This window comes from Anas acuta, chromosome 25, assembly GCF_963932015.1.
Source record: "Anas acuta chromosome 25, bAnaAcu1.1, whole genome shotgun sequence".
NCBI lineage: Eukaryota > Metazoa > Chordata > Aves > Anseriformes > Anatidae > Anas > Anas acuta.
In genome coordinates this window covers 2,848,216-2,872,906 of record NC_089003.1, presented here as the reverse complement: position 1 = coordinate 2,872,906, position 24,691 = coordinate 2,848,216, and the positions used below count along the sequence as shown (strand labels likewise).

The 24,691-nt window shown below is 65.0% G+C and overlaps 2 protein-coding genes and 1 long non-coding RNA gene across 6 annotated transcripts; 2 read left to right on the top strand and 1 right to left on the bottom strand.

The window, feature by feature from the left end:
- The first annotated feature begins 976 nt into the window (after nucleotides 1-976).
- STAT3 (signal transducer and activator of transcription 3) lies at nucleotides 977-15,579 on the top strand. 3 transcript variants are annotated; one of them, XM_068660566.1, is made up of 24 exons: nucleotides 977-1,132; nucleotides 5,844-5,990; nucleotides 6,314-6,458; nucleotides 6,621-6,719; nucleotides 7,017-7,112; nucleotides 7,201-7,282; nucleotides 7,691-7,785; nucleotides 7,982-8,133; nucleotides 8,632-8,790; nucleotides 8,908-9,000; nucleotides 9,602-9,661; nucleotides 9,924-9,953; nucleotides 10,087-10,180; nucleotides 10,268-10,315; nucleotides 10,606-10,689; nucleotides 10,926-11,024; nucleotides 11,220-11,355; nucleotides 11,555-11,607; nucleotides 11,701-11,795; nucleotides 12,064-12,203; nucleotides 12,500-12,715; nucleotides 13,232-13,274; nucleotides 13,576-13,688; nucleotides 13,803-15,579. In XM_068660566.1, exons 2-24 carry the CDS (start codon nucleotides 5,863-5,865, stop codon nucleotides 13,856-13,858), a joined length of 2,316 nt encoding a protein of 771 aa, XP_068516667.1. In that variant the 5' UTR covers nucleotides 977-1,132; nucleotides 5,844-5,862; the 3' UTR covers nucleotides 13,859-15,579. The 3 variants fall into 3 exon arrangements, with proteins under 3 accessions (XP_068516667.1, XP_068516666.1, XP_068516665.1); XM_068660565.1 differs by lacking the exon at nucleotides 977-1,132 and adding an exon at nucleotides 4,472-4,775 and having other exon boundaries at nucleotides 12,500-12,712; XM_068660564.1 differs by lacking the exon at nucleotides 977-1,132 and adding an exon at nucleotides 4,477-4,775.
- Nucleotides 15,580-16,359: 780 nt separating this feature from the next.
- LOC137844329 (uncharacterized) lies at nucleotides 16,360-21,999 on the top strand. The gene is made up of 2 exons (XR_011089879.1): nucleotides 16,360-19,212; nucleotides 21,652-21,999. It is a non-coding gene; the product is annotated as an uncharacterized lncRNA (long non-coding RNA).
- On the bottom strand, nucleotides 21,616-24,585 carry LOC137844327 (TBC1 domain family member 10B-like). 2 transcript variants are annotated; one of them, XM_068660585.1, is made up of 2 exons: nucleotides 23,454-24,585; nucleotides 21,616-22,446 (listed from the first exon to the last, which is right to left on the bottom strand). In XM_068660585.1, the coding sequence occupies exon 1, from the start codon at nucleotides 24,413-24,415 to the stop codon at nucleotides 23,501-23,503; it is 915 nt and encodes a 304-aa protein (XP_068516686.1). In that variant the 5' UTR covers nucleotides 24,416-24,585; the 3' UTR covers nucleotides 21,616-22,446; nucleotides 23,454-23,500. The 2 variants fall into 2 exon arrangements, with proteins under 2 accessions (XP_068516686.1, XP_068516687.1); XM_068660586.1 differs by having other exon boundaries at nucleotides 21,616-22,432.
- Between the last annotated feature and the right edge of the window lie 106 nt (nucleotides 24,586-24,691).

Sequence of the window (24,691 nt, the reverse complement as noted above, 5' to 3'; positions counted from 1 at the left end):
ACCAGCTCCGGGCCCTACAAACCAACCGGCTCCTGGTCCTATAGATCAACAGGCTCCGGTCCCTACAAATCAACGGGCTCCCGGCCCTACAACCCAGCCGGTTCCAGACCCTGCAGACCACCTGGCTCTCAGCCCTACAACCCAACCATCTCCTGGCCCTACAACCCCCCCCGCTCCCCGTCCCACATCATCCCCATCCCAGGAACCAGGACGGGCGGCCCCGCGCGCTGCTGCTCCCACTGTGCCCACCACGGGCAGCTCACCACCCCCACACTCCTCTCCCCAAAGCCCCAATTATTGCGTTTTTGGTTAATTTTTAACACTTTTATTATTTTTTTTTTAACGCGTGCCCCCCCCTCGCCCAGGGGGGGCTGCTGCAGCCTCTAACCGCTCCCTCCGGCTGCCTCCCGGCGAGCAGCCCCGCTAATAAAGCTCTTTTCTACGAGCCCCGGCCTCCCGCCTCGCTCTGCGCGCCCGCACCGGGGGGGGGTCCCGTCCCACCGGGGGGCACCGGGAACCCCCCCAGGACCACCGAAAGCCCCCGGGGGGGCCCGGGCAGGGCAGCCAAGCCTCGTCGAGGCTCGGTTCCCACCCCCAGGCCCCGTAGGCCTCGTGGCTCCCCGCCCCGGTGCTGCCCCGGTGCTGCCCCGGTGCCCCGGGTGGGGTCGCTGTGGACCCCCCCGGGCTCCCCCCCGGTGAGGGCGCGGCCCCTTTAAGAGGCGGCGGCGGCGGCCGCGGGCCGCGCGCTGACGTCACGGCGCTGCCCGGAACTCAGCCGGGTTTCCCGCACGGCCGTTCCCGGCACCCTCCTCTCCCCCCCCCGCTCCTCCCTCCCTTCACCTCCCAGCGCCACCCCGCGGCGGGAGGCGGCGCAAAGCCGGGAACAGCCGCCGCGGGGCAGCCCCCCCCTCCCCTCCGTGACGTCACCGCGGAGAAGACGGCGCTGATTGGCTCGCCGCCGCCCGTCCCTCGCGGGGCCGCGCGCTGCTATTGGCTGGGAGGGGCGTGACGTAGCCGGGAGGGGGCGGGGCCCGGCGGGCGGCGGCTCCGGTGGCGTCACTCGGGGCCGGGAGCGGAGCCGCGATCGTCGCCGGCACCGGGAGCCGCCGCCACGCCCCGGCCGGGCCCCACGGTGAGTGCGGGGCGGGGGGGGGCAGCACCGGGGGGGCGGAACCGGGGGCACCGGGGGGTTACCAGAGGTCACCGGGGGTCACCGGGAGGTCACCGGGGGTCATCGGGGGTCACCGGGGGGTACCGGGGGGAACCGGGGGGAGCCGGGACCGCGGCTCCGGTGCCGCTCCCCGGTGCTGGCCCCCCTGGGGGCGAGGTCCCCGCGCTGCCGAGCACCCCCGGGCGCTGTCCCGGTGTTACCGGGGCTCTGCCACCCGCCCGGTGCCGGCTGCCCCCCACCCCCCCCCGGTTGTCCCCCGGTTGCGCCGTTCTCTGTTATCGCCCTGCGGTGCCCGGGGGTGGTAACGCGGTGCCCCGCTCTGACAGCCCCACCGGGGGGGGGGATCCGGTAAGAACGGGGCAGATCCCGGGGGGGCTCCCCCGTGGGCACCGACCGAGACTTACCGGGACTTACCGGGGCCCCACCGCGTTGCTCGGGTCGGGACAGCACCGGGGAGCGGCCGCCACCCCCGGCTTCACGGTGCCCGGGTTACCGGAGGGGGGGTCACCGGGGGGCGGGGGGGTTACCGGAGGGGGGGGTGGGGGGGGTTGGACACCGGAGGAGGCGACCCCCGGGGCTGTCCCGGTGCCGAGCCGAGGGTCCCGCGGCCGCTCCTTGGGTTTGGGGTAAGAGAACGGCTCCGTGGCTTCAGGGGGGGCTGCGGCTGTGTCCCCCCCCCCCACACCGGGGGTCCTCCGCACGGCCTCGTCCAGCGCTGCCCACCCCCGGGAGGAGGAAGATGAGGAAGAGGAGGAGGAGGAGGAGGAGGAGGAGGAGGAGGTCAGCGCGGAGAACCCGCAGGGAGCAGGAACGGAGAGCAATTGGGGGGGGGGTCCTGGGCCTGTGACCCCCCCCCCAGAGGCTGGTTTGCCCTGGGTGGGCTCCTGGAAGCCCCCCCCCAGCACCCCGGGGTGCTGCTGCCGGTGTGGGAGCACCGGGCCCCGCTCTGCACCCCAAAATCCCCCGGGGGTCACGGCCCCGAGTGGCTGGGAACGGCTGCGGGGGCTGCGAGCCTGCCCCGAGCCCCCCCCTGCCCCAAATCCATCCCCTCCCAAAGCCCCCCCTGGCGGAGCAGAGCTGAGGAAAAAACTCCAAATTTTGACTCCAAATTTTGACCCCAAATCCTTCCCCAAACCAGCCCTTCGCTGCCCACAGCGCCCACTCAGCCTCTTCGTTAATTATTTTTTAGTGTTTATTGGCGGTTTTTTAGCTGCTTGGGGTGGGTTTTTCATCCCCCCCCCCCTCTCGGCCACCGCTGCTCCTTTGGGACCTGGAGGGGTGGATGGGGCCCGTCGCTGCCCCCCTGTTTTTTGGGGTCTCCTCCCTGTTCACGCTGCCCCCGGGACCCCTGGAAATAACGGGGGGGGGTCCTGGGGACGGTCCCAAAGCAAAAATCCCCCCCCAGGGGGGGCTTCCCACTGCCGGGGCCAGGCTGGAGACAGGATCCTGCGGCAGGTTTTGGGCCAAAAAGGTGGTGTTTTTGGTAACATCGCTGAGCCGGGCAGCGAGGGGGGGTCCTGGAGCCCCTTTTCCTCAGCCGCTGCCCCATGGGCTGGAGGTGGGGGCTGCCCCAAAGGGGGGGGGCTCCCTTTTGGGATGCCATCGGCTGCTCCCCGATGTTCCCAGCCCCTCTGCGTCCCCTGACCCTTGGATCAGCCCCCGCCCGCTCGCTGTGACCCCAAACCTCATCCCGAGCCTGTTCCCGACCCTTTTTTCCCGCAGCAGCACCTTGGGGGGGGCGGATTTGGCTCAGCCCCCGGGGCTGGAAAAACCCAATGCCACCCCCTGCCCCTGCTCCTCAACCCCTCTGGGCGAGGACGGGCTGAGAGCGAGCCCCAGGGGGGGCTGCCCACGAGCACAGCTCCCGGCCTCGGCTGCTGCTGCCCCAAATCCCCCCCGTGACCCCAAATCCCCCCCGTGACCCCAAATCCCCCCCCTTGGCCCCAAATACCCCCCTGTGGCCGCTTCCCTCACCCTGTAGGAACTTCCTTCGCTCCCTTGGCCGGGGCCGAGCCGCTCACCCCACACGCAGCTTCTGTTTCGGCAGGGATCGCCCTGTGCCCGTGCCCCCCGCTGCCCCCCGGGGGCTCTGCTTTGGGGTTTTGGTCCTGGGCGTTTTGGGGCCGGAATCCAGCCCCATGGTGCCGGGTCAGGGCTTCCCCGGGGGATATCTCCTGGGGCAGGGGAGCGCGGGGTGCGGGTGGGCTGCGGGTTCCCAGCTGGGCCTGGCTTTGGATTTATTTTTATTTTTTTTGGTTTTATTTCCAAGCAGGAGCAGCGCCCCCGGGCCTCGCGCTGTAGGGGCAGTGCTGACCCGATGGGGCTGCGACCTCCCCAAACAAAAAGCCAAGAGCTGCGAAACGGGGGCTTTTGCCCCAAAATCTGTTTTTTTTTTTTTTTTTTTTTTTTTTTTTGCCCCGTTTTTGCCCCTGAGCGTGGAGGAGCTCAGCAGGCTGGATTTGCTCCTCTCTCCCCCGAGCTCCTGCCCCCGTCCCCCCCCCTCCTGCCGGTTGCTGCACCGAGCCCAGGCGTCGTTCACGTGGGCTTGAGCCTTGAACCCGGCCCCGTGGCGCAACCTCCTGCCGGTGCTGCTGCCGGCCAGGAGGTGCAGACACCGCTTTAGCTCCCTGGCAGGTGCCTGCCCTCTCCCCGTGTCTCAGCCCGGGATGATTTTGCCCCTTTTTCTTAAAAAAACCAAAAAAAACACAGACACACATAAAAAAATAATATAATAGGGAAAGGCGGTGCGCAGCCCGAAAAGCTGGCATCGATTTCAGCTGACGGCGATGGGAGCCCCTTGGAGAGGCTGATAATTGAGCCCGGCTCAATTAGGAGCTGCTGTGGGCTGGGAGGGGGACGTGGTGGCACGGAGCTGCGGGTGCGGGCAGCGTCCCTCTTGTGTCCCTCGTGTCCCTTGTGCTGCCAAAAATGTGTGTGAGCGCGCACGGCCGCGTGCCCAGAGCTTACAGGGGGTAAGCCAGGGGGGCACCGCATTCAGGCTCCGCTCATTTCTTTATTTCCTAATAAAAACCCACCCAGCAGTGCCCCCGGGGCCGGCTGCTTTGCCTCCTCCTGTTCCCAGCCCACCCTGGAGCCGGGAGCTCTGCAGGATGGGGCTTCGCTCCCGTGTCCTCCCCGGGCATGACGGCGGCACCGCGGCCACAGCTCCTCTTGTCCCTTGTCCCTTCGGCTGCCTCTCTGCCCCTCGGGGAAGGCTGGCGGTGGCTTCCTGGGCTGCGGCACGGCCCCTCGGCCTCCTGCCAGCTGACGTGTCGCTCGCCGGGCTGGGCTGGTGCGGAAAACCGAGCGGCTTTCCGCGGGGAAGCGCCTTGCCCGGCGGAGAGCTCGGCGCCTCCTCGGGTTCGCTCGGCTTTCCATCGAGCAGCAAGGCTGGAGGATTGCTCCTTCCTCGTTTCTGTGGCTTCCCGGCAGTCCCCGCCTTCCGTGCTTACTGTAAAGCTCTGCGGGCTCCTTCCCTGCCCCGCCGGAGCAGGCGCAGGACGGCCGGAGGGCGGGTGCCAGGGTCTGGCACCGGGTCCCAGCCTCGCACCGCTCGCTGCCCACCTCCATGCCCGACACCCTTCCTCTTCCCCCCGGCGAGAAGGTAGGAGAGCTTGGCTGCCTCTCTAGGAGGAAGTTTGGCCGAAGGCAGCGTTTGGGGAAATGGTTTTTGGTTGTTTTGTTGATTTTTTTTTTTTTTTTTTTGGTGAGGAAACGCAGACAAGGCCCTGGGCCTGCCCTGGTTTGTAGAAGTCCTTCGGGTTTGCACGGCCCCGAAACCGAGTGGGAGAGGCGGGGGCGCAGCTCTGCCTCTCCGACCTCAGCTATTTCGGGTCGATCTCCTTGGCACGGGGTGCAGACGCAGGGGGGGCAGGCCCTGGGCTTCCTCCAGCTCCCCAGCAGCAGCAGGACCTGCGTCGGCTGCTCGTTTTTGGCTGGATTTCACGCCAAGACCCCGGAGCTGGCGCGGTGCTGCTGTGTGCCGAGCAGCCCGGTGCCCCGCTGCGTTTTCCCCGTGGGAATGGGGCAGGTTTGGGGCCCGGAACACGAACACTGCTGGTGTGAGCAGGGCTTCCCCACCCCCTCGTCCCCAAAACACGCATTTTTTTGCGCATTTTGCCCTCGCTGGCGCTGTGGTTTGGGTCTGTGGTTCCGCCTCCTCTCGACGCAGGGCCCTGCGCTGGTGACGACAGCGGCGCCTGCACCCGGAGCCGGGGGTGCTCGGTCCCCGGGGCTCGGTGGGGACGAGGAGGGGGGGGGCATCGGGGTTGGAACCCCCGGGGCTTGGTGGGGAGGAGGAGTTGGGCATCGGGGCTGGCAGCTCCGGCTCTCTGGAGAAGAGAACCGAGGCTCCCCACGCTGCGATGCCGACCCTCCAACTTCCCCATTCTGCCCCGCTGTGCGACCTGCGCTCCCCGCGTGGCCAAAGGGGTGACGGCCGGGGGCTGTGTGCGGTGCCTGAGCCCCCCCAGGTGCCAGACGCTTCGTGCTGAGCGTCGGGTGCTGCGGGCAGGCAGGCAGCCCCCTCCTGCTCCTGCCTGGGGGCACCCCAGAGCCCCCTGCCCAGCCCCTTGGGCTCACGGCGGGTCCCAGCCATCTCTCTGAGCTCGGGAGGGTTTCCTGCAGGCTGAGGGGGGGCCGTGCTGACCGACCCACCCTCTGTGCCCCCCAGGTCTCCGGAGCCGGCCAGGATGGCGCAGTGGAACCAGCTGCAGCAGCTCGACACGCGCTACCTGGAGCAGCTCCACCAGCTCTACAGCGACAGCTTCCCCATGGAGCTGCGGCAGTTCCTGGCCCCGTGGATTGAGAGCCAGGACTGGTAAGGCACCGCCGACAGCTCTGACGTGTGGAGGGCGCTGTCCCCCCCCCAGGGTTGCTTTTTCTCACCCTTTGGTGTGAACGAGGGATGAAATGGGGCAGCACCTCCTGCATCCCCCTGGGGGACCGGTGCAGATCCGTGCGCAAATCTGGAACGCCTCCAGCACCCAGGAGCGGTCACTTGGCTCCACATATTGGTGCTGAGCCTGCTCTGGCTGTCATCCTGGTGTAATTTAGGGGTGTTAAACCACGGGGGGACAGCGGGTGCTGCCCTGCTCCTGCCCCCAGACTCCAGGACTCGCTGTTTTCCCCCCCCCCGTGCAGGGCGTACGCCGCCAACAAGGAGTCTCACGCCACGCTGGTGTTCCACAACCTGCTGGGGGAGATCGACCAGCAGTACAGCCGTTTCCTGCAGGAGTCCAACGTCCTGTACCAGCACAACCTGCGGCGCATCAAGCAGTTCCTGCAGGTGAGGCAGAAACCCAGAGACCCCCCCCCTTCGTTGGGTTTTCCCTCGGGCACCGGTATCCAGCGGCTTCCCGGGCACAGCTCGCAAAGCTGTTCGGGAGCGTGCTGGGATGCTGGGAGCTGCGTTTTGGAGGCTGACCTTGAGGATTTGAACGGTTTACAGAGCAGATACTTGGAGAAGCCGATGGAAATAGCTCGCATCGTGGCTCGCTGCCTCTGGGAAGAGTCCCGGCTCCTGCAGACAGCCGCCACCGCAGCCCAGGTAAGGGGTTTGGGTGCCCTGGGGTCCCCATCCTGCCGCCCACCCCGCGGCGCTCGGCGGGTACCCCGTGCCACTGGGAAACTCCAGCATGAAGCCCCCCGCTTGCTGCCTTCAGCAGGGGTAGTGCAGAGGGATGGGCGAGCTGCAGGGAAAGGGCAGCTGACCCTGAGCTCTCCAGGATGTCTCCTGGCTGCTCTGCCCCTGGCGTTTTTTAGTTTGGGGTGAAGACCCTCCCTGCAGAACCTCCTCGCACCAGGTCACGGCCCCTTTCTAACACCCTCCTTGTCCCCTCCGCAGCAAGGGGGACAGGCAACGCATCCGACAGCAGCCGTGGTGACAGAAAAGCAGCAGATGCTGGAGCAGCACCTGCAGGATGTGAGGAAGAGGGTGCAGGTAAGCGGGCTGCCCAGGCGCCGCCTCCTCTCCTCCCCATCCCCCCGGACTGAGTGCTTGGAGCAAATTCCTGCCTCTCGCCTTGCAGGATCTGGAGCAGAAGATGAAAGTGGTGGAGAATCTCCAGGATGACTTTGATTTTAACTACAAGACTTTGAAAAGCCAAGGGGGTAATGGAAGCTCGTTAGCATCTGGCGAAGCCAAAATGCGTTCCTGGGGGGCACATTCATTCCAGCCCTCTCCAGGCTTGGGGGCATTTTACTCTCTGGCCATTTGCATGTTAATTGGAGAGAGCTCGGGTTTGTTCCTGCCCCTGATTTAGCCCCTGGGGGAGCTGAAGCAGAGCTCTATCCCCCAAGGGAACGGTGCGTGGAGGTGGGAGGGCTGCTGGCTGGGCAGGAACGCCAGCCAGGTGCCCGGAGGCAGCGCTGGCAGCAGGAGAGGGCTGCTAAAACACCGCCACCTTTCCGAGTGCCTGCTCCTCCGCTGCCAACCGTGGAGTCTTTTTAATTTTTGTGTGACCTTCGGGAGGGCAGGAGGAGCGTGCTGGGCTGAAGCTTTGCCTCCTCTCTGCGCAGACATGCAGGATCTGAACGGGAACAACCAGTCGGTGACACGGCAGAAGATGCAGCAGCTGGAACAGATGCTCACGGCGCTGGACCAGATGCGAAGGGTACGGCCAGCCCCTGACCCCCCGAAATCCCCCCGAGGCACAGAAACGCTTTTATGGGGGGGGCGTGGGGCTGGCGTTGGTGCCTGGAGCAGCCCTGGAAATGCAACCTTGGGCCACTTTGCTTCTGGGGAGGGTGAAACCTGCAGGTTTTGGAGGATGTCAGAGGGAGCTGAAGGTCTGCTTCCCTTTTTGGCAGGGGATAGTGAGCGAGCTGGCTGGCCTGCTGTCAGCCATGGAGTACGTGCAGAAGATGCTGGCAGACGAGGAGCTGGCGGACTGGAAGAGACGGCAGCAAATCGCTTGCATCGGCGGCCCACCAAATATCTGCTTGGACCGGCTGGAGAACTGGTAAGAGAAGAGCTGCCTGGGGCTCGTGGCGGTCCCCGGGGAGGCACCAGGTCGAACACCCAGCTGGAAATGAGCTCTGCCTCTGCCCGGTGTCCTGGCAAAGTGGTCACCGATGCCTGCAGGTCACCAATCCCTGCTCGGTGGGCCTGGTGGTGCTGCCCCAGGCTCGTGGGGTGTAAGGTGTAAGAAGTTCCCAGCCCAGCGCCGCCGTTTTTGAGCCCTTGGCTGCTGTACCCTGCAGAGCTGGGTGCAGGCAGGGGTTTTTTTCATGCTGCCCAGCCCAGAAAAAAAAATGCCCTGAGCTGGGAGCTGCGGGCAGGTTGTGCTCTCTGCTGCTTCGGTACGGTGAGCAGCCGCTCTTGAACAAGCAAGGGAAGAATTGGGGCTCTAGGTTGGGGCTGTGCAGGCTGGGACCATGCAGGGGTGCAGGGCTCTGCGGGCTGGGGCTGTGCAGGGCGCAGCAGCCGGAGCTAACGCTGGTTCTTCCCGCTCCCCTAGGATAACCTCTCTTGCCGAATCGCAGCTACAGACCCGGCAGCAGATCAAGAAGCTGGAAGAGCTGCAACAGAAAGTGTCCTACAAGGGCGACCCCATCGTCCAGCACCGGCCCATGCTGGAGGAGCGCATCGTGGAGCTCTTCAGGAACCTGATGAAAAGGTGCTGGGGGGGGAACCAGGGGCAGCTCCTCAATTTTGGGCAACGCGTTGAGGGGCGAGCACCGGGTGTGCCGGGAGGGTGCTGAGCTTTGCTGGTGCTTTTTGTCATCCCCTGCAGCGCGTTCGTGGTGGAGAGGCAGCCCTGCATGCCCATGCACCCCGACCGGCCCCTGGTCATCAAAACCGGCGTGCAGTTCACCACCAAAGTCAGGTTGGTCGCTGGCTGTGCGCCGCAGGAGAGGGGGAGATGGGAGCCGTGCAGGGGGGAATTTGGGGGCTCTCTTCCAGGGGATGCTGCTGCAGACGCAGCCCCGGGAGGGAAGGGCTCCCTGCAGGCTGGTCCTGCTGGAGCTGGAGCGCAGCCTGGGTGATCCTGGGCAGGGAGCGAGGCTGCTGGCCGGGGCTGTGCCGTGTTCCTGGAGGCAGGCAGGGTTCTGGTAAATCCCGCCGCGGGGGCGGCCGGTGGGAGGTGTCAGCGCATTGTCCCTGGCCCCATGCCTCTTGTCTGGCCTGCGTCCCTCTGCAGGGAGCCCCTGGAGCTTCTTCTCCACCCCTTTGTGCCCCTTTTTGGCACGAGGCAGCCCCGCAGCAGCACAGATGGGGTTTGCTCGGGGCAAAATCTGCCTGCTCTGGGCAGCCAGCAGCCAGAACAACCCCCCCTTGGGGGGGCTTAGGGGAGCAGCAGCCCCTCTTGGGGCCGGGTGTCGGGGTGACGTGCCACAGCCCTGTGTGCAGAGGGGTTTGGGGTGCCGGAGGAGCCGGGGCAGTGCCGGGTTCTGGATGTTGCTGCTCACACCTTGCTCGCTCCGCAGGTTGTTGGTGAAGTTCCCCGAGCTGAATTACCAGCTGAAGATCAAAGTCTGCATCGACAAGTGAGTCCCGTGCTCTGCCCCTGGGTAGAGCTTTTGGGGTCCCAACGTGTTCCTGCTGCCCCCGGCTCAAGCCCCATCCCTGCACTTAGGGCCGGTGTGACCCCTGGGGACAACGCAGGGTGGCCGTGGGTCCCCGAGATCCACTCCCGAGTTGTGGGGACAGCCCGTGGGGGGGTCGTGGGACTCGATGCCGTGCCGCCGACCCCCCCAGCAGTGCGGGGAGGCCGTGGCCGTGACCGCATCTCTCTCTTCCCTTTCCTAGGGACTCTGGTGATGTTGCAGCACTCCGGGGGTAAGCGCGATGGTTTCTCTTTTTCTTTCTTTCTTTCTTACTTCTGCTTTTAACCCCGGCGAACGTCCTCCCGTGCGTTCGCCCCGAGGGGGCCGCCGGCCACACCGTGTCTTTTTTTTTTTCCTCTTTTGAGGTCGCGGAAGTTTAACATCCTGGGGACGAACACCAAGGTGATGAACATGGAGGAGTCCAACAACGGCAGCCTCTCGGCGGAGTTCAAGCACCTGGTAGGTGCCGCGAGCCCCCCGGGGGGGGCTCCTCCTGGGGCCGTGCGCCCTCGTGGTGATGCTGCAACCTCTCCCTTCCCTCTGCAGACCCTGCGGGAGCAGCGATGCGGGAACGGAGGCAGAGCCAACTGTGATGTAAGTTGTTTTTTGTTTTTTTTTTTGTTTTTTTTTTGGGGGGGAGGGTCCTGGCAAGGAGAGCCCTTTGCTGGCTCAGGGCAGCCGTAGCCATCGCTGCATCTCCTTTCCTAAGGGGTGGTCAGGCACAGATTTGAGCAGGGATTGCCCCCGGGGGGGGGGTCTTGGCACCTTTTGGCACGTTTGCAGCTGCCAGCCCAGCCCTGCCCACCCGGGACCCCCCTCAGCACCGTGCCTCGGGCTCAGGGCAGGTGTCTCCCGTGGGCTCACCGCGTCCTTGTCCCCTCCAGGCCTCGCTGATCGTGACTGAGGAGCTGCACCTCATCACCTTCGAGACAGAGGTGTACCACCAGGGGTTGAAGATCGACCTGGAGGTGAGCCCTGGGTTTTAGCCACCCGGTTCCCCAGTAGCAGAAGGAGCAGCTCGGGGCACCCTCAGCTCTCTCGGAGGTGAAGCCCAGGAGGCAGATCCACCAGGAGGCTCCCCCGAGCTGTGCCCCCCTCTGCTTGGATGTCTCTGGGCTGGGGGGGCTGGTTGGGATGGAGCACGGAGCTCGGCTGGTGGCTCGGTGAGATGTCCCAGCCCCGTGGCCGTGTCCCCTCTCTGCAGACCCACTCACTGCCCGTGGTGGTGATCTCCAACATCTGCCAGATGCCCAACGCCTGGGCGTCCATCCTGTGGTACAACATGCTGACCAACAACCCCAAGGTAGGGCTCAGCCCCCCCACCCCGGGGGTGGGTGCCAGAGGAGCAGGGCTTGCTTCGGGCTGCAGCATCCTGCCCAGCAGGCAGAAAAAATGCAGAAAAAAAAACTGCTCAGCCCCATCAGCAGGGCTGGCTTGGGACCTGGCCCTGCTCCTGCCCCCTCGTCCTGCTCAGGGGCTGCGTTTTTTCCTCCCGCAGAACGTCAACTTCTTCACCAAGCCCCCCATCGGGACGTGGGACCAAGTGGCGGAGGTGCTGAGCTGGCAGTTCTCCTCCACCACCAAGCGAGGCCTCAGCATCGAGCAGCTGACGACGCTGGCCGAAAAACTGCTCGGTAACCCCCCCCTGCCTGTAAAAAAAAAAAAAAAAAAAAAAAAACGCGGTGCAGTAGCAAGATTTGGGTGGCTGGGATGGAAGCTGTCGCTTTTAGCTGCTTGGTTTCCCCCCGAAACGCCGTGAAGCTTTTGGTTGCTGTCTGGAGGTGGTAATTTGGGGAGTGGCACCCAAAAATTGATGCTCCTCTTCTCTGCCAGGGCCAGGTGTGAATTACTCGGGCTGTCAGATCACCTGGGCCAAGTTCTGCAAGGTGCGATTCCCTCTCCACCCCCCCCCCCCCCCAAATGCTTGGCCGCCCTCCCCCCTGAGCTGTCCCCCCAACCTCTCCGCTCTCTTCCCCCAGGAGAACATGGCTGGGAAAGGCTTCTCATTTTGGGTCTGGCTGGACAACATCATCGACTTGGTGAAGAAATACATCCTGGCGCTGTGGAACGAGGGGTGAGCCCCCACCAGCATCAATCCGCTCACCTCAAGCTGGGGACCCCCGAGTCCTGTCCCGATGGAGGGGGGGTTTTGGGGCAGGCTGCTTTTCCTGGGCTGCATTTTCTGCCCGAGCTCTGTGGGCTGGTTCGGGGCAAAAATCCCCAAACCATCCCCTAAACGTCAGTGGCTCTGCTGGCGGCAGGGAACCAGCAGGGTTCAAGCCCTGGGGCTGCTTCCCTGGTGCCCTGACCCCCCTCCCCCAAATTGCTCCCTGCCCCCCCAGGTACATCATGGGCTTCATCAGCAAGGAGCGGGAGCGAGCCATCCTCAGCACCAAGCCCCCGGGCACCTTCCTGCTACGATTCAGTGAGAGCAGCAAGGAGGGCGGCATCACCTTCACCTGGGTGGAGAAGGACATCAGCGGTACGTCACCCCCCCAAATGGGGCTCGGGGACCCATAATGAGACCTTTTCCCTTGTCCTCATCCCGCTAGGCTTTCTCCTTGGTTAATTATTTGAGCCTGGGTGGCTTTTTTTGGCTGGTTTTTGCCTCCTGGGTGCCCCTGTGGTTTCCCGTGGTGCTGAAACCTCCCCGTGGGTCTGTCCTGCCCCTGCCGGGTGCCTCCCCAAGCTGCTCCGTCCCATCCCTGGGGTGTTCAGGGGAAAGTCCCTGCCTTCTCCCGAGGTGTCCTGCCCTGTGTCTGAAGCCTCCTCGTACAGGGAAAACCCAGATCCAGTCCGTGGAGCCTTACACCAAGCAGCAGCTGAACAGCATGTCGTTCGCCGAGATCATCATGGGCTACAAGATCATGGATGCCACCAACATCCTGGTGTCCCCCCTGGTCTACCTGTACCCCGACATCCCCAAGGAGGAGGCATTTGGGAAGTACTGCCGCTCCGAGAGCCAGGAGCACTCGGAAGCCACCGACTCAGGTAGTCGTTGACTTTCTGTGGCCCGGCGTGGTGCCCGCCTGCTTTTTTTGGGACGGGTCGCAGGGTGGCTGCAGGGACGGCACCGTGGTGGAGGAGCCCGCTCCAGTAGGGAGATGCTGCGGTGGTTTGGGGAGGGTCTGGGGGTCCTGCGGGGTCTGGGGAGGGTCTGGGGGCCCTGCGGGGTCTGGGGAGGGTCTAGGGGTCCTGTGGGGTCTGGGGAGGGTCTGGGGGCCCTGTGGGGTCTGGGGAGGGTCCGGGGGTCCTGCGGGGTCTGGGGAGGGTCTGGGGAGGGTCTGGGGGTCCTGCAGGGTCTGGGGAGGGTCTGGGGAGGGTCTAGGGGTCCTGCAGGGTCTGGAGAGGGTCTGGGGGGCCCTGCAGGGTCTGGGGAGGGTCTGGGGGTCCTGTGGGGTCTGGGGAGGGTCCGGGACTGAGCAGGGGTTGTCCCCAGGGCTGTGCCCCTCTTGGGGACAGGAGCTGTTCCTCCGGCAGCTGGTGACGAAGCCGCTCTCTCCCCTGCAGGTGCTGCTCCCTATCTAAAGACCAAGTTCATCTGTGTCACCCCGTAAGTGTTCCTGGGGGTGTCTCGAAACGCATTTGTGTGCTGGGCTGGGGGGGGGTTCATTCTCACAGCTGCTTTCCCCGGGTGCTTTGGGGCTCCCTGCCTGGGAAGGGGGAGAGGCAGCGGTGCTGAACCAGGCTCCTGGAGCCCGTTCTTCCCCCTCCGGGGGCCCCTTTCCTCCCCGAGAGCTCCCCCAGCACTGCCCTGCGCCCTGGGGCCCTCCGGGGGAGGGCAGGGGGGTGTCGGAGAGCTCCGGCCGGGCCCTGACTCGGGTGGTTTCTTTGCTTTCCCCTCCTTCTGCCAGCACCTCCTTCAGCAACACCATCGACCTGCCCATGTCCCCGCGCACCCTGGACTCGCTCATGCAGTTCGGTAACAGCAGCGAGGGAGCCGAGGCCAACGCCGGCGGCCAGTTCGGTGAGCCTGGGGGGGGACCCAGCACTTGGGGGGGCAGCCTGGCGGCGGCTGGAGCCTCAAGGGATCAGGATGTGCCCCCCATAACCTCCCCACCTTTCCCCTTGCTTCCCCCAGAGTCGCTGACCTTCGACATGGAGCTGACCCCGGAGTGCGCTTCTTCACCGATGTGACCTGCTGCCCCGTGCTCGTGGGACCCCCCCCAGCTCGGGCTGCCCCCACCGTCCCCCAGTCTCACCCCGTTAGGTCTCGTCCTCTCTGGGCCTGTTCCCTGGAGGAGCTGGGGGCCGTGATCCCTGCCACCGACTCCTCCTGTGACCCACCCGAACGCCCACCTCTCGGCGGTGGTGCTGGTTGTCTCTCTGGGGGGGAGAGGGGGGACGAGGAGGGGGGGGTCGAACCTTTTTCTATTTCCTTCCGTAATGTTTTTTTTTTTTTTTTTTTTTAATCCTTGTTTTGCTCATTCAAGTGCCTCTTAGCCTCCGATCGCAGCCTCGGTTCTTACAAACGCTTCCGCAGCCCCTGCCCTTGAACGCTGCTCTCCGACCGCCCGCGGCCATCGCACGAGCCTGGATTTCTCCTCCGGGGGGCCAAGAGGGCACCAACCAGCCCTAACCTCCTCCAGGGGGGTCACCGGTTTCCAACGGGTCCCCCGGCAGCCCCCCAGGAGCTGGTGGAGGGGGCTCACCTCTGCGCCTCCCGCTGGCCCCCTGCTCGTGGCCGCCAGCACCCGCGAGCGGCTCGGCGCTGAGCCCAGTTTTCCATCCCCGTCCTCGGGGGCTCTGCCGGGAGCAGGGGGCTTCGGTAGCTCCCCGTGCTTGCTGCTGCCCTCCTGCTGCGGGCAGAAAGAGGCCGTGAGACGCAGCAGCCCCAGGCACGGCCGCTTTCCCTGCTGGGCAGAGCCCCCCGGGGCAGGGGGGCGAAGCGTCCCGGCACCGGTGCGCACCCCTGAGCGCGCAGTGGTTGCATCTCGGGTCCCTTTTGGGACCGGGGCTGGGGGGCCAGGCTCGGCCCTTTCCCCTCCGACACTGCTCGTGGTGGCTGGGGAGGGGGCTTGCAGCTCCTGGGGGGCTTCGTGAGGTGCTCGGGCTGGGGTCGGCTGTGGCTGTGGGGGTAGGAGGGGGCGAGGGTGGAAGGGAGCGGGGTGGATGAAGGGGGGGGGGGTTGGAGAAGCTGCTCCGTGCTCCCCCAGCCCGGGGCAGCCCTCCTGCCCTTCCCACCCAGGCTTTTTGGTTCAGCCCTGGCCTGAAGGAGAGGTTGGGGGGCAAGGAAAGGGGGGGGAGAAGCAGATTGAGAGCTGCTGACCCCCCCCAGAGAGCAGCTGGGAGCCCCTTGCGGCACCGGGGGCTGTGGGGTGGCACGGGGGGGGTGCGTGCACTTTGGGGCAGGACGGTGGGACCCAGAGGTGCTGGTACCAGCAGAGATGTCTTACTGGGGGCAGCACGAGGGGGTGTGCAGTCTTGGTTCTGTAGGGGGAGAGATGCCCACCTGGCGGTACCCATGGCCACGTTGCGGGGCTGGGGGGGCTCTGGTGGCTTCGGGGCACAGCTCTGGCTTTTATACCCCATTTTGCCGGGGCATCACTGGTCAGGATCAGGCAGGGAGCCAGAGGGCAGCGTCGTGGGCAGGGCAGGATCCGTCCTGCACCCTGGGAAAGGGGAAAAAGGGCTGCAGGGTCGGTCGTGGCCACCCTTGGGGCCAGGACGGGGGCCCTTTGGAGTCGGTGGGTGCTCAGAGGGGACGAGGGGGATGCCGGTTGCTTGTCCCCTGTTGCTGGCGCAGTCACCGTAGCCCCGGGCAACTTTCAATACTGTAAAAAATTTTATTTTTTTGTATATTGTATTGCTGTATCTACAGGCTTGAACTTTCTCCAAAATAAAAGGCTCTGAAGCGACCTCCTCTCCCGTGCAGCTGGGAACCCGCGGGCCTTGGGGCCGCTTCCCAGGGTGGGCGCAGCGCTGGCGGGGAGGCTGCGGGTGGAGGGATGAGGTTGGGCCCCCCCCCCCTTGCCCCTTTTTGCAGGGTTTTTAGCCCAAAGTGGCTGCATTGGGGCCCTGCAGGGCTGCAGCGTGGGCCTGCCCTGCCCTCTCGTGGGGAGGTGCCGGAGCCTGCAGCGAGCGCTCCTACGCCGGGGAGCTGCAGCCCTTGGGGGGGGGGAATTTATGGGGCCAGGGCTTTGTAGGACTGGGCTGAGCCCCCCCAGTCTCCTGCAGGGCTTTACCCCAAAGCTGCTGCATCTCCATGGAGCAGGGAGCAGGAGGGTGGAGGCAGCAGCGGGATGGATGTGGGGCCGGGAGGGAGAGATTAGTGCTCCGTCGGGGCAGGATTAGCAGGGGATTTTCATGCAGGTCACGCTCAAATCCCCCCATCCCCTCTGCCCTGCGCTCCCTGGAGGGGCCCTGGAGCTGCCAGCCCCCCGCAGCATCCCACTCCCATGAACCCCACTGTGCGCCCCTGGGGACCCTCTTGTCCCTTCGTGTCACCGTGCAGCCCCCTGCTTTGGGGTCCCAGTGCCCATTCCTGGCACCCGGTGCAGCCCAGCTGGCCCTTATGGGATTGCACCACCCAGCCCCTCAGTTCCCAGCTGCCGGATGGGGTGGAAAACCCCAGAAGAGGGAATTTTCTCCCCGATATGCAAACCCCGGGCTCGCCCCAACCGTTGGGGGGTCAGGAACGCGGCGTCCCCTCCCACCCCGCAGCAGATAAGAGCTCCCTTATCTCCGTGTGCCCACACACCCTGCTGCATCCCTGCCTCAACCTGCTCTGCCACGGGGCTGGACCCCAGGAGAGGAACAGGACGGGGCCATGGCAGCACAAAGCCACCATGAAATGTGAGATTTGGGGTCTGGCAGGGCTTGCTGCAGCCCCAGGGCTTGGGTTTTGGGGAGCACCTGGCAAACCTCAGCTCGGAGGGGGCTCTTTTCACCTTAGGGTCAGCCCGGTCCCCAAAACCACCCCGAGGGTTTGGTCGGGGATAGGCTCTGTCCCCTGGGAGCATTGGGGCGGGCTGTAGGGTGTGGGGTTGTTTGTGGCTCCGAATTGAGGTCACTGGAGCGGCTTTGCTCCCCTCCGGTCCCTGGCCACGCAGCGGGGAGGGAGCGGGGCCGGCGTCTGGGTCGAACGAGGGATTAGGGGTTTCCAAATGCGGATAAGCTGCTTGGGCTGCAGACGCTCGCGTGACAGGGACAGGGGTGGCCCCATGGGGACGGGCGGCCACCTGCCAGGGCAGCCCTGCAGCAAGCGGCCGTGGGCACAGCGGGGCCGGCAGCTCCTGCGGGGTCCAGGCTGCAGCCGAGCCTCCGCCGTGCTCCAGGAGGTCCCCATCGTGCTGGGGGGTGGGGACCGGGATTTGGGGTGCCCTTGCAGTGCCATCACTGCCTGTCCCCGTGCTCTTGGCCATCCCCAGGCTGTTTTTTACAAGCTCAAACTTGCGGGCAGCACTGCGTGGCGGAGACATCGGGGCGATAGGGCTGTTTTTAGGGGGACGCTGCATCCCCTCCCTGCACCCCAAAGCGTTTCTGCGCCCACCCCGTACTGGAGGAGGCTGGGGGCTGTTTTGGGGCGCCGGTGCCAGCGCCACTGTGCCCTCTGCAGCACTGCCCGGGGGTGCCCAGCTCCTGCATGAGCCCGGAGCGAGCAGAAGGGCACGTGCGGGGCCTCTGGGCCGTGCGCCTCCGCTCCCTGACTGCTGTTGCAATGACCCCGGCGGCTCCAATGAGGCAGGAAAACCACAAGCCTGCCCCTCGCCCAGCCCGGCCCCCCGGGGGCAGCTGCCCCAGCGGGGTTCCTGCTCCTCCGGCCGATGGAGCCGGCCTCCTAGGGGACCCCGTCCCCGTACCCCTGGGGTGCCGTTGGGGTTTCCAAAATGCTTCAGGTTCGGGTTGCAAAGCCCGGGGCACCTCCAGCGGGCTGAGGAGCAGCTCCCCCAGGCACCTCGCTCCTCCCTGGCATGGGGCACCGTGTGCCCGAGGGACACAGGGACATTTGCCCCAGGCTCTGTGCACAGCTCAGTGCTCGGCCCCAGCTCCCCCCATCCTCCTGTGCCCCCCTCGCCGAAGCTCGCGCTGCCTGTGCCCGTCTCGGAGCCTGCAGCCCTGCCGAGCTCGGCGAGGTTTCTGCGTGAGCAAAACGCTCCGTACCTGCTGCCCTGCGAAGGGGGAGAGGCTCTGCCGCCTCCTCCATCCTTTTTCTCCGTCGCCCATCGAGGGGAAACCCGGAGTGGGCAGGGGGCTGCCCGTCCGAGCTCCCTCCTCGCCGCCAGCTCGAGGCACAAGGGCGGCTTTGTGCTGAGCTGCCGAGCACGAGCCCCGGCTGGCCGAGCCAAGCGCCATCCCTGCCTCCTCCTCAGCCTCCTAAAGCAACAGGCAAACATTGCATCACGCTCAAACTTTAATACGCAGCAGAGCAGAGCCAAGCAAGGTCTCGGCGGCGGCGGTGCCCGCTGCCAGCTGTGCCAGAGGTCAGAGCTGGGCACAGCGCGGTCCCCGAGTGCCACCGCATGTGGCCGTCCCTCTGCGCGCCCGTCCATGGGGCGAGGGGGCTGCGAGCTGCTCCCTGAGCATGGGGGACCCCTGAGCTGCTCCCAGAGCTTCGCCCACCCCGGGTTCCCATCGTGGCCCCCCCAGCTCGGGTGCCGGTCCCTTGGGCTGTGTCCCCATCCCCATCCCGCTGCGCAACAAGGGTGAGTGGGACCTTGGCTTGTCCCCAGCGCTGTTCCCCCAGATCCAGCCACTGCAGGGGCAGCGCTGGGTCCCCAGGGAGGGGGGAGGACGGGGACTCGGGGCCGCTCTTGCTTTCGGGTTCCTGCTTTTTGCTGCTTTTCTTGCTTCCGCCTCGGCCCCGGTTCCCGTTCCTGCAGCCTGGCCTGAACCCAACCGTGCTCAGCCCGGGTGCATCCCACACCGAGCGCATCCCGCACCGAGCGCATCCCACACCGGGTGCACCCCACACCGGGCACCCCCAGCTCCACGAGGCCTCACCATGGGCTGGGTTGGCGGCACTGAACCGGGCTGACCCGTGGCGGTGGCGTGTTTACGGCAGGAGCCGGCCGAGCCGGAGCCGTTTCTGTGGCAACCTGGGGAGCGCAGGGATGCGCGGCGGCACCGGGGCGAGGAGGGGGCTGAGAGCTCCCGCTGAGCCCCCGCTCCCAACACCCCCGGCCAGATGCTCCTGCCCTCGGTGCTGGCTGGGCCGGGGGTGCTGAACGGGACCCCTGAGTGCAGCAGCATTTATGGGGCTGGTGGAGGGCTCCTGGTGGCGTTGCGGCCCCCACGCTGCCTGTTGTTTCTCCGTGTTTTTCCGTGAGCAGAAAGCTGGCTGTTTGTTGTTTGTTTTGGTTTTTTGTTTTGTTTTGTTTTTTTCCCCAGCTGGATGAACGATGCGAGGGAACAAAGAGCTCCTGCCTGGGCTTCAACGCTTCCTGGCTGCTGAGCCCAAGGGTTCGCTAGGGTTGCTTTCAGCCGTATCTGGGAGGATGAAAGCAGAGGTTTCCTGTGGAAATTCCCCCTCGGACCAAATGCCCTTCCAGGTATTCCATTGCAGCAGCTCCTCCGAGGCACCCCAGGGCCCAGCCTGCGGCGCTGCACCAGGCGGTGCCCCCTGCTCTCCTCCCCGCACGGCAGCTCCGCGCTCCCAGCTCCATCCCCTGTTCTCCACCAGCAGCTCATGGCCTCCATCCCCTGTCCACCCCCGGGGTTTTGCCTCCAAGCAGATCTTCCTGCACATCTCCCAGCCGTGGTGGCCGGCAGGATGTGGCTCCCGGAGAGGCCACAGCACAAATAAACCCAGGCGGCTCCCAGCACCGACCGGCGTCAGGCTCTGGTCCCTGGGGACGGCCATGCCCTGGGCCACCAGGCTGCGCCCAGCGGCTACCCCATCTTTGGCAGCACTGAGTGTACCCCCCCTGCTCCCCAGAGGGTGATTTATGGCCCAATTTAGTTAAATCTGGAGGCCTGAGAGCTGTTCTGTGCCCGGGACATGCTGTCCTCCGGCATCTTCCTCCTGCACAGCCAGGGTTGGAGCAGCAAAGAGTCCAAGCCAGCAGGGTGAAGCCAGCAGCAGCTCCTGGTGCCCTCGCTGCCCCATTTGGATTCATCCCCATCCTCCGTGCCCACCCGTGCCTTACTGAGCCCATTCCCTGTCCCTCCCCAGGGCCGTGGAGGTGCCCAGCTCCCCCGTGCTCCCCGGCGGGGAAATCGCTGCTGAGAGCGGCTGGCACGGGCTGGGTGGGAAGAACCTCAAAGAATGACTAAGTCGGCGCTGCAGGAAATGGCCCCTTCCCAAGTGCGTGTGTGCGTGAGGAGGCCCGAAAAAAATGAGAGCAGCCCGCAGGCTTCGCCCGCCAGAGTGGCCCCCGGCGCCGTAGCGGGGTCAGGCAGACCCCGAGCACAGCATGCGGAGAGCTTTGGGGCCTGTTGTGAGCAGGGTGGGCGCACGGGGAGAAACGGCGAGGAGGGGGCTGCTGGCAATCGGTGGCACCGGGTCCCCGGGTCCCCGGGTCCTGTTGCACGGTGCAGGGGGCCGGGGGAATCAGCTGTGACTCAGGGCTGGGGCATGGGGACAGGACCAAGAGGTTCCAGTGCCGGGAAACCCGCACGGGGTGGGAAATGCTTGGGGCTCGCAGGGCACGGCAGGGTTCAGCCCCACTGCGGGGTCCTGCCTGCAGGTGGGTGCAGCCAGGGCAGCAGCACCCAAAGCAGCAGCACCCAAAGCAGCAGCACCCGGGCGCTGTGCCGGCAGCAGCGGGACCCCACAGTGCCAGCGCAGCCTCCCCGCGGCTGCGTCCTCGCCGAGCATTTTAAACCAAAGATGTTGGAGTGGGAAAGCATGAAGCTGTGACTAATTTGGGGATTCATCTGTTTTTCGTTACCCGGGCTGGATTATCATTATTTTTCTGGACTTGTCTATCTGGGACCGGGTGGGAGCCCAGGCGGAGGCGAGGCCGCGCTTCTGGGCGAATCCTCCCGATGAGCACCAGGGTGCTGAGCAAGGCTCAGCCTGCAGCTGCCCCATTTGATGGGCTTTGTGCTTCAGAACACGAAGCCCTGTGCCGTGCACATCCCACGAGTGGCACCGAGGGCTGCAGAGGAGCCTCGCTTACAAGATGTGCTGGGAGGGCTTTTGGGGAAGAGAGGGAAGGACAGCAGCCGGCCCCCTTGGGACCTCTCCAGCAGCTGCCTAAATAAATGCTTCCAGTCCTGAAAAATAATTAAGACCCTCGAGATGCCACTTAGAGGAGAAGGCCGCTGCGCTTGTGCTCCTCACGCTCATGCTCCAAACAGAGGAGGCAGGAGAGGCAATTTTCTAGGAAATCAATTACGAAGCCCCGTGCTCCCTCTCTCCCCTCAATGCGCAGCATCACCCGGCATCCTGTTGAGCTCATCCGAGATGACAAAGCGCTCGGCCACAGCTCAGCCTGGACACCGTTTACCTTCCAGATGCTTTTTGAGGCTTCCCGAGGGCCGTTGTGAGAGGAGCCGGGTGTTTTGCTGCATGGGGTGGGCTGGATATGGCCCCTCCAGCCCTCTCCGAGGCGCCGCTGTGCCCTGCGCCATTGGAGATGCCGAAGCTTGGCCCCAGTGCTACTTCTCTCGTCCGTGGGGTCTCCCTGCTTGGCTCCCAGCCCCAAATGGCAGAGGTGGGAGCTGAGGGCTGGCCTCACACCCCAGGAGCATCCCCTGCTTTTTGCAGGATCCGTCCTGCCGGGATGGATCCTGGAGAGCCTCCCCCAGCGCAGCCGCAGGGCCGGGCTGGGGCCGCCCTCTCGCAATGCGCGGTGTGCCCAGTCCTGTCCTCCCTCCAGAAAGGAAAATTTCCCTCCCGTAACTTTTTCGCCAGCCAGCTCGGAGTTTTCCCTGGGATTTGCTTTCATGTGATTTGATTCCATTGCCCTTTCAGGATAGAGGAACTCCGCTTTCACTCCCATCATTAATTTCTTCCTTTTTTTTTTTTTTTCCCTACTAAAAAGGGGTGGAAGAAGTCAGAGGAGAGCGATCACACAAAGGTTCGTGTTCATCTCCCGGCCTTTCCATGTGCCTCGTGCCCTTCCTGAGCACCAGGAGCCGCTGCCCCAGGGCCCGTCCCTCGCTGGTGGTGCCGGCGACCTTGATTTTCTCGGCCAGAGCAGCCAGTGCCTGGCTGACTGCGCTGGGAGGTTTCATGGGCCAGGGATTGTGAAAGCCGTTTGTCCGTGTGATGCAACTCGTGGAGTGGGAGCTTTCCTAGTAAAGGCAGAGAGGGCAGGGAGAGCAAGCCTTCTGTTGATTTCTTCTCTTTTCTTTTGTCTTAGTGGAAAAAAAAGTCCGTCTGTGGCTCACCGGGCTCCCAGCTCACCTCCCCACGATGTCTGGATCACAGTGGGAGTGCTGGGGAAGGCGGCCAGGGCTGGCTGGCAGCAGCTCAGCAGCGATGTGTCAGCCCCGGGTGCAGGAGGTGCTTCCCCAGCGTACCCAGAGTACCGTTGCAGGGGAAAATGAGCTGCAAAGCAACATTTTGCAGCTGGTTTTGGATGGAGCAGGTGTTGGGGTGGTGCCTGCCCGCTCTGCAGATGTTTATTTTTTGGATATTTTGGATGCTGCGAGTTGGGACTGGAGATGGGCTGCGGCTGGGGGTGTCAGCATGGGCAGCAAAACCCAGCCCCAGGGCCTGGAGGCTGTGGAGGCCAGGGCAAAGCTGTTCCTTGGCTCACCAAAGCTGTGGCTGCAGGACAAGAGAGTCCAGAGCATCCCACTGGGTTCCAGCTCCCAGTGCTGCAAGAGAAAGACTTAAAACACAAAAGCGACAGACAAAAAATAAAAACGCAGGGGTGAGAACATGGGGCCATGCTCCTACACGATTGCAGAGCGATTTGCAATTGCTGGCTCATTAAGCAGGCTGCTAACGATCCTGCCCCAGCACTCCCACCACCGCAACGAGGAGAGCAGAGCCCTTTTCTCCCGGCTTCCCTGCTGTGGCCGGCGTGGTGCCGGCCGGGCGCAGCCCTGTGCGCCCCGCTGAAGTTCCCTCCAGAGTTTTTTTTTCAGGCCGCAGAAGATTAACTGGTAACGAAAGTGAAAGCCCAGGAGATCCCATGAGGCTGGCGAGAGCGCTCAAGCAGAAATGAGCACGGCGCGTATTGCTTCCTGCCCCGCCGCCGCTGTGCCGCGCAGCAGCCTGCCCTGCTGCCGGGGTGCCCCATCACCCTTGGGTGCCCCATCACCCTTGGGTGTCCCATTGCCCTGGGTGCCCCATTTTCCCCTGCCCTTGCTCCCATCCTCCTCGTCCCGCTGGTGCAAGAAGTTGTGGCAGGGTTGGGGACCTGCTGCTGGCTGCGGTGCGGAGCCAAGCTGACCCCCTCCAGCCGTGCCCGTGGTCCTCACGGTGCCAGCCCGGGGATTTGCAGCAGGAGAGGGCACGGCCATCCCAGCGGGGTGGGCGAGCTCATTTCACGTGGTGGGCCCAGTGCAATCGCCCAGTACTGCAGCAGCGAGGAGGGGACGCTGGGCACTGTGTCCTGGCAGAGCGGGTGCTGAGAAACCCTGCAGGTGCTGCCGTGCAGGGCCGGCCTCTGGTCCTACAGCAGCTCCAGCCTCAGCCACTGCCCAAACCTGGCCGTGCTCTGATGGGACCTGCAGCTCTGGTGGCACTTGGGGACAGTGCTGCCTTTTGGGTTGCTTCAGTCACCCCGGAGCTCCCTGGGCTGGCGCAACCGCAGCTTTCCCTGGCGCCCAAGCAGCCCCAACCCCACGCTCCTGGCACGGGGCAGCCCTCACGTGCTCGTCGCTGATTTACCAGAAATAAGGAAGTCTGCATAGCCAGTGGGATTTGGGGTGCTGGAGTTACTCATCCTGCATCTGAGCAGCGATTTCCTTTCTCGCGTGCAAACCCTGCCACGGCCTCCCCGGCCCCGAAGGAGACCTGCTGGGGAGAGGCTCCGTGTGAGCAGGAAGCAGCCCAGGCCTGCAGGCAGCGGAGCACAAAGAAACCAGGCAGAAACCCTTCTTGGGGCTAAAGGCAGCGTCCCCAGCTCCGCCACAGCCCCAAAACCAGCAGGATGCAGCGCGGAGGGGCCGGCTGGCACTGGTGGAGGGGCGAAGAGCCCGTCCTGCGGGCAGGGGTGGTGGCGAGGGGGATGCTGGAGACCGGTGCCCGGTGCTGCTGGGGGCTCCCCCGTTAGGTGCTGGTGTTGGAGCAGATCCCCTGGTAGAAGGATCCCGTGCACGCTGCCAGATCCCAGTGCTGGTGCAGGCTGGAGCCCATGCTCCGTACCATTTTGGACACCCCCCTGCCCAGTACCAATGCCCAGTACTATTTGGGGCTCCCCTTGCACCCAGTGCCAATGTTTGGGGTTGTTTTTCTCCCCCCCTGTAGCGAGGACTAAAGCTTGCAGCTCCTTTGGTGCCGGTGCCAATTCCCAGTGCCCGGGGCTGTGCTGGTGCTGGTCCTGGTGCCGGTGTCGGTGCTGGTGCCCAGTGCTGGTGCCAGCACCTGGTGCTGCTGCCAACACTTGGAGCCTGGTGCCAGTGCCGGGTACCGGTGCCAGTGCCCAGTGCCAGTACCCGGTACCAGTGCCAGTGCCCAGTACAGCTGCTCGTCCCCAGTGCCTGGTACCAGTACTGCTGATACCGATGCCCAGATGCAGCTGCCCAGTGCCAGTGCCAACACCCAGTGCCCAGTGCCTGAACCTGGTACCGGTGCTGATGCCTGGGGCCAGTGCCCAGTACCGGTACCAACACCTGGTTCCCAGTCCCCATGCTGGCACCCGGTGCCCAAACCCGGTACCAGTACCGATACTGGTGCCAGTGCCAATACCCAGTACCTGGTGTCCAAACCTGGTACCGGTACCGATGCCCGGTGCTGGTGCCCAGTGCCTGGTGCCCAAAACTGGTACCAGTACCAATACCCAGTGCCGGTGCCAACACCCAGTGCCCGGTGCCAAAACCTAGTACCAGTACCGATGCCCGGTACCGGTTCCCAGTCTCCAGTGCCCGGTGCCGGTTCCCAATCCCCATTCTGGAGCCCGGTGCCCG

Bases quoted from the DNA above. Each gene is read 5' to 3' on its own strand.
- STAT3 (XM_068660566.1), top strand. From the start codon at position 5,863: ATGGCGCAGTGGAACCAGCTGCAGCAGCTCGACACGCGCTACCTGGAG. The intron at 9,662-9,923 runs GTGAGTCCCGTG...TCCCTTTCCTAG, and splicing joins ATCAAAGTCTGCATCGACAA to GGACTCTGGTGATGTTGCAG. The intron at 11,025-11,219 runs GTAGGGCTCAGC...TTCCTCCCGCAG, and splicing joins TGCTGACCAACAACCCCAAG to AACGTCAACTTCTTCACCAA.
- LOC137844327 (XM_068660585.1), bottom strand. From the start codon at position 24,415: ATGGGGACTGGGAACCAGGTGTTGGTACCGGTACTGGGCACTGGCCCC.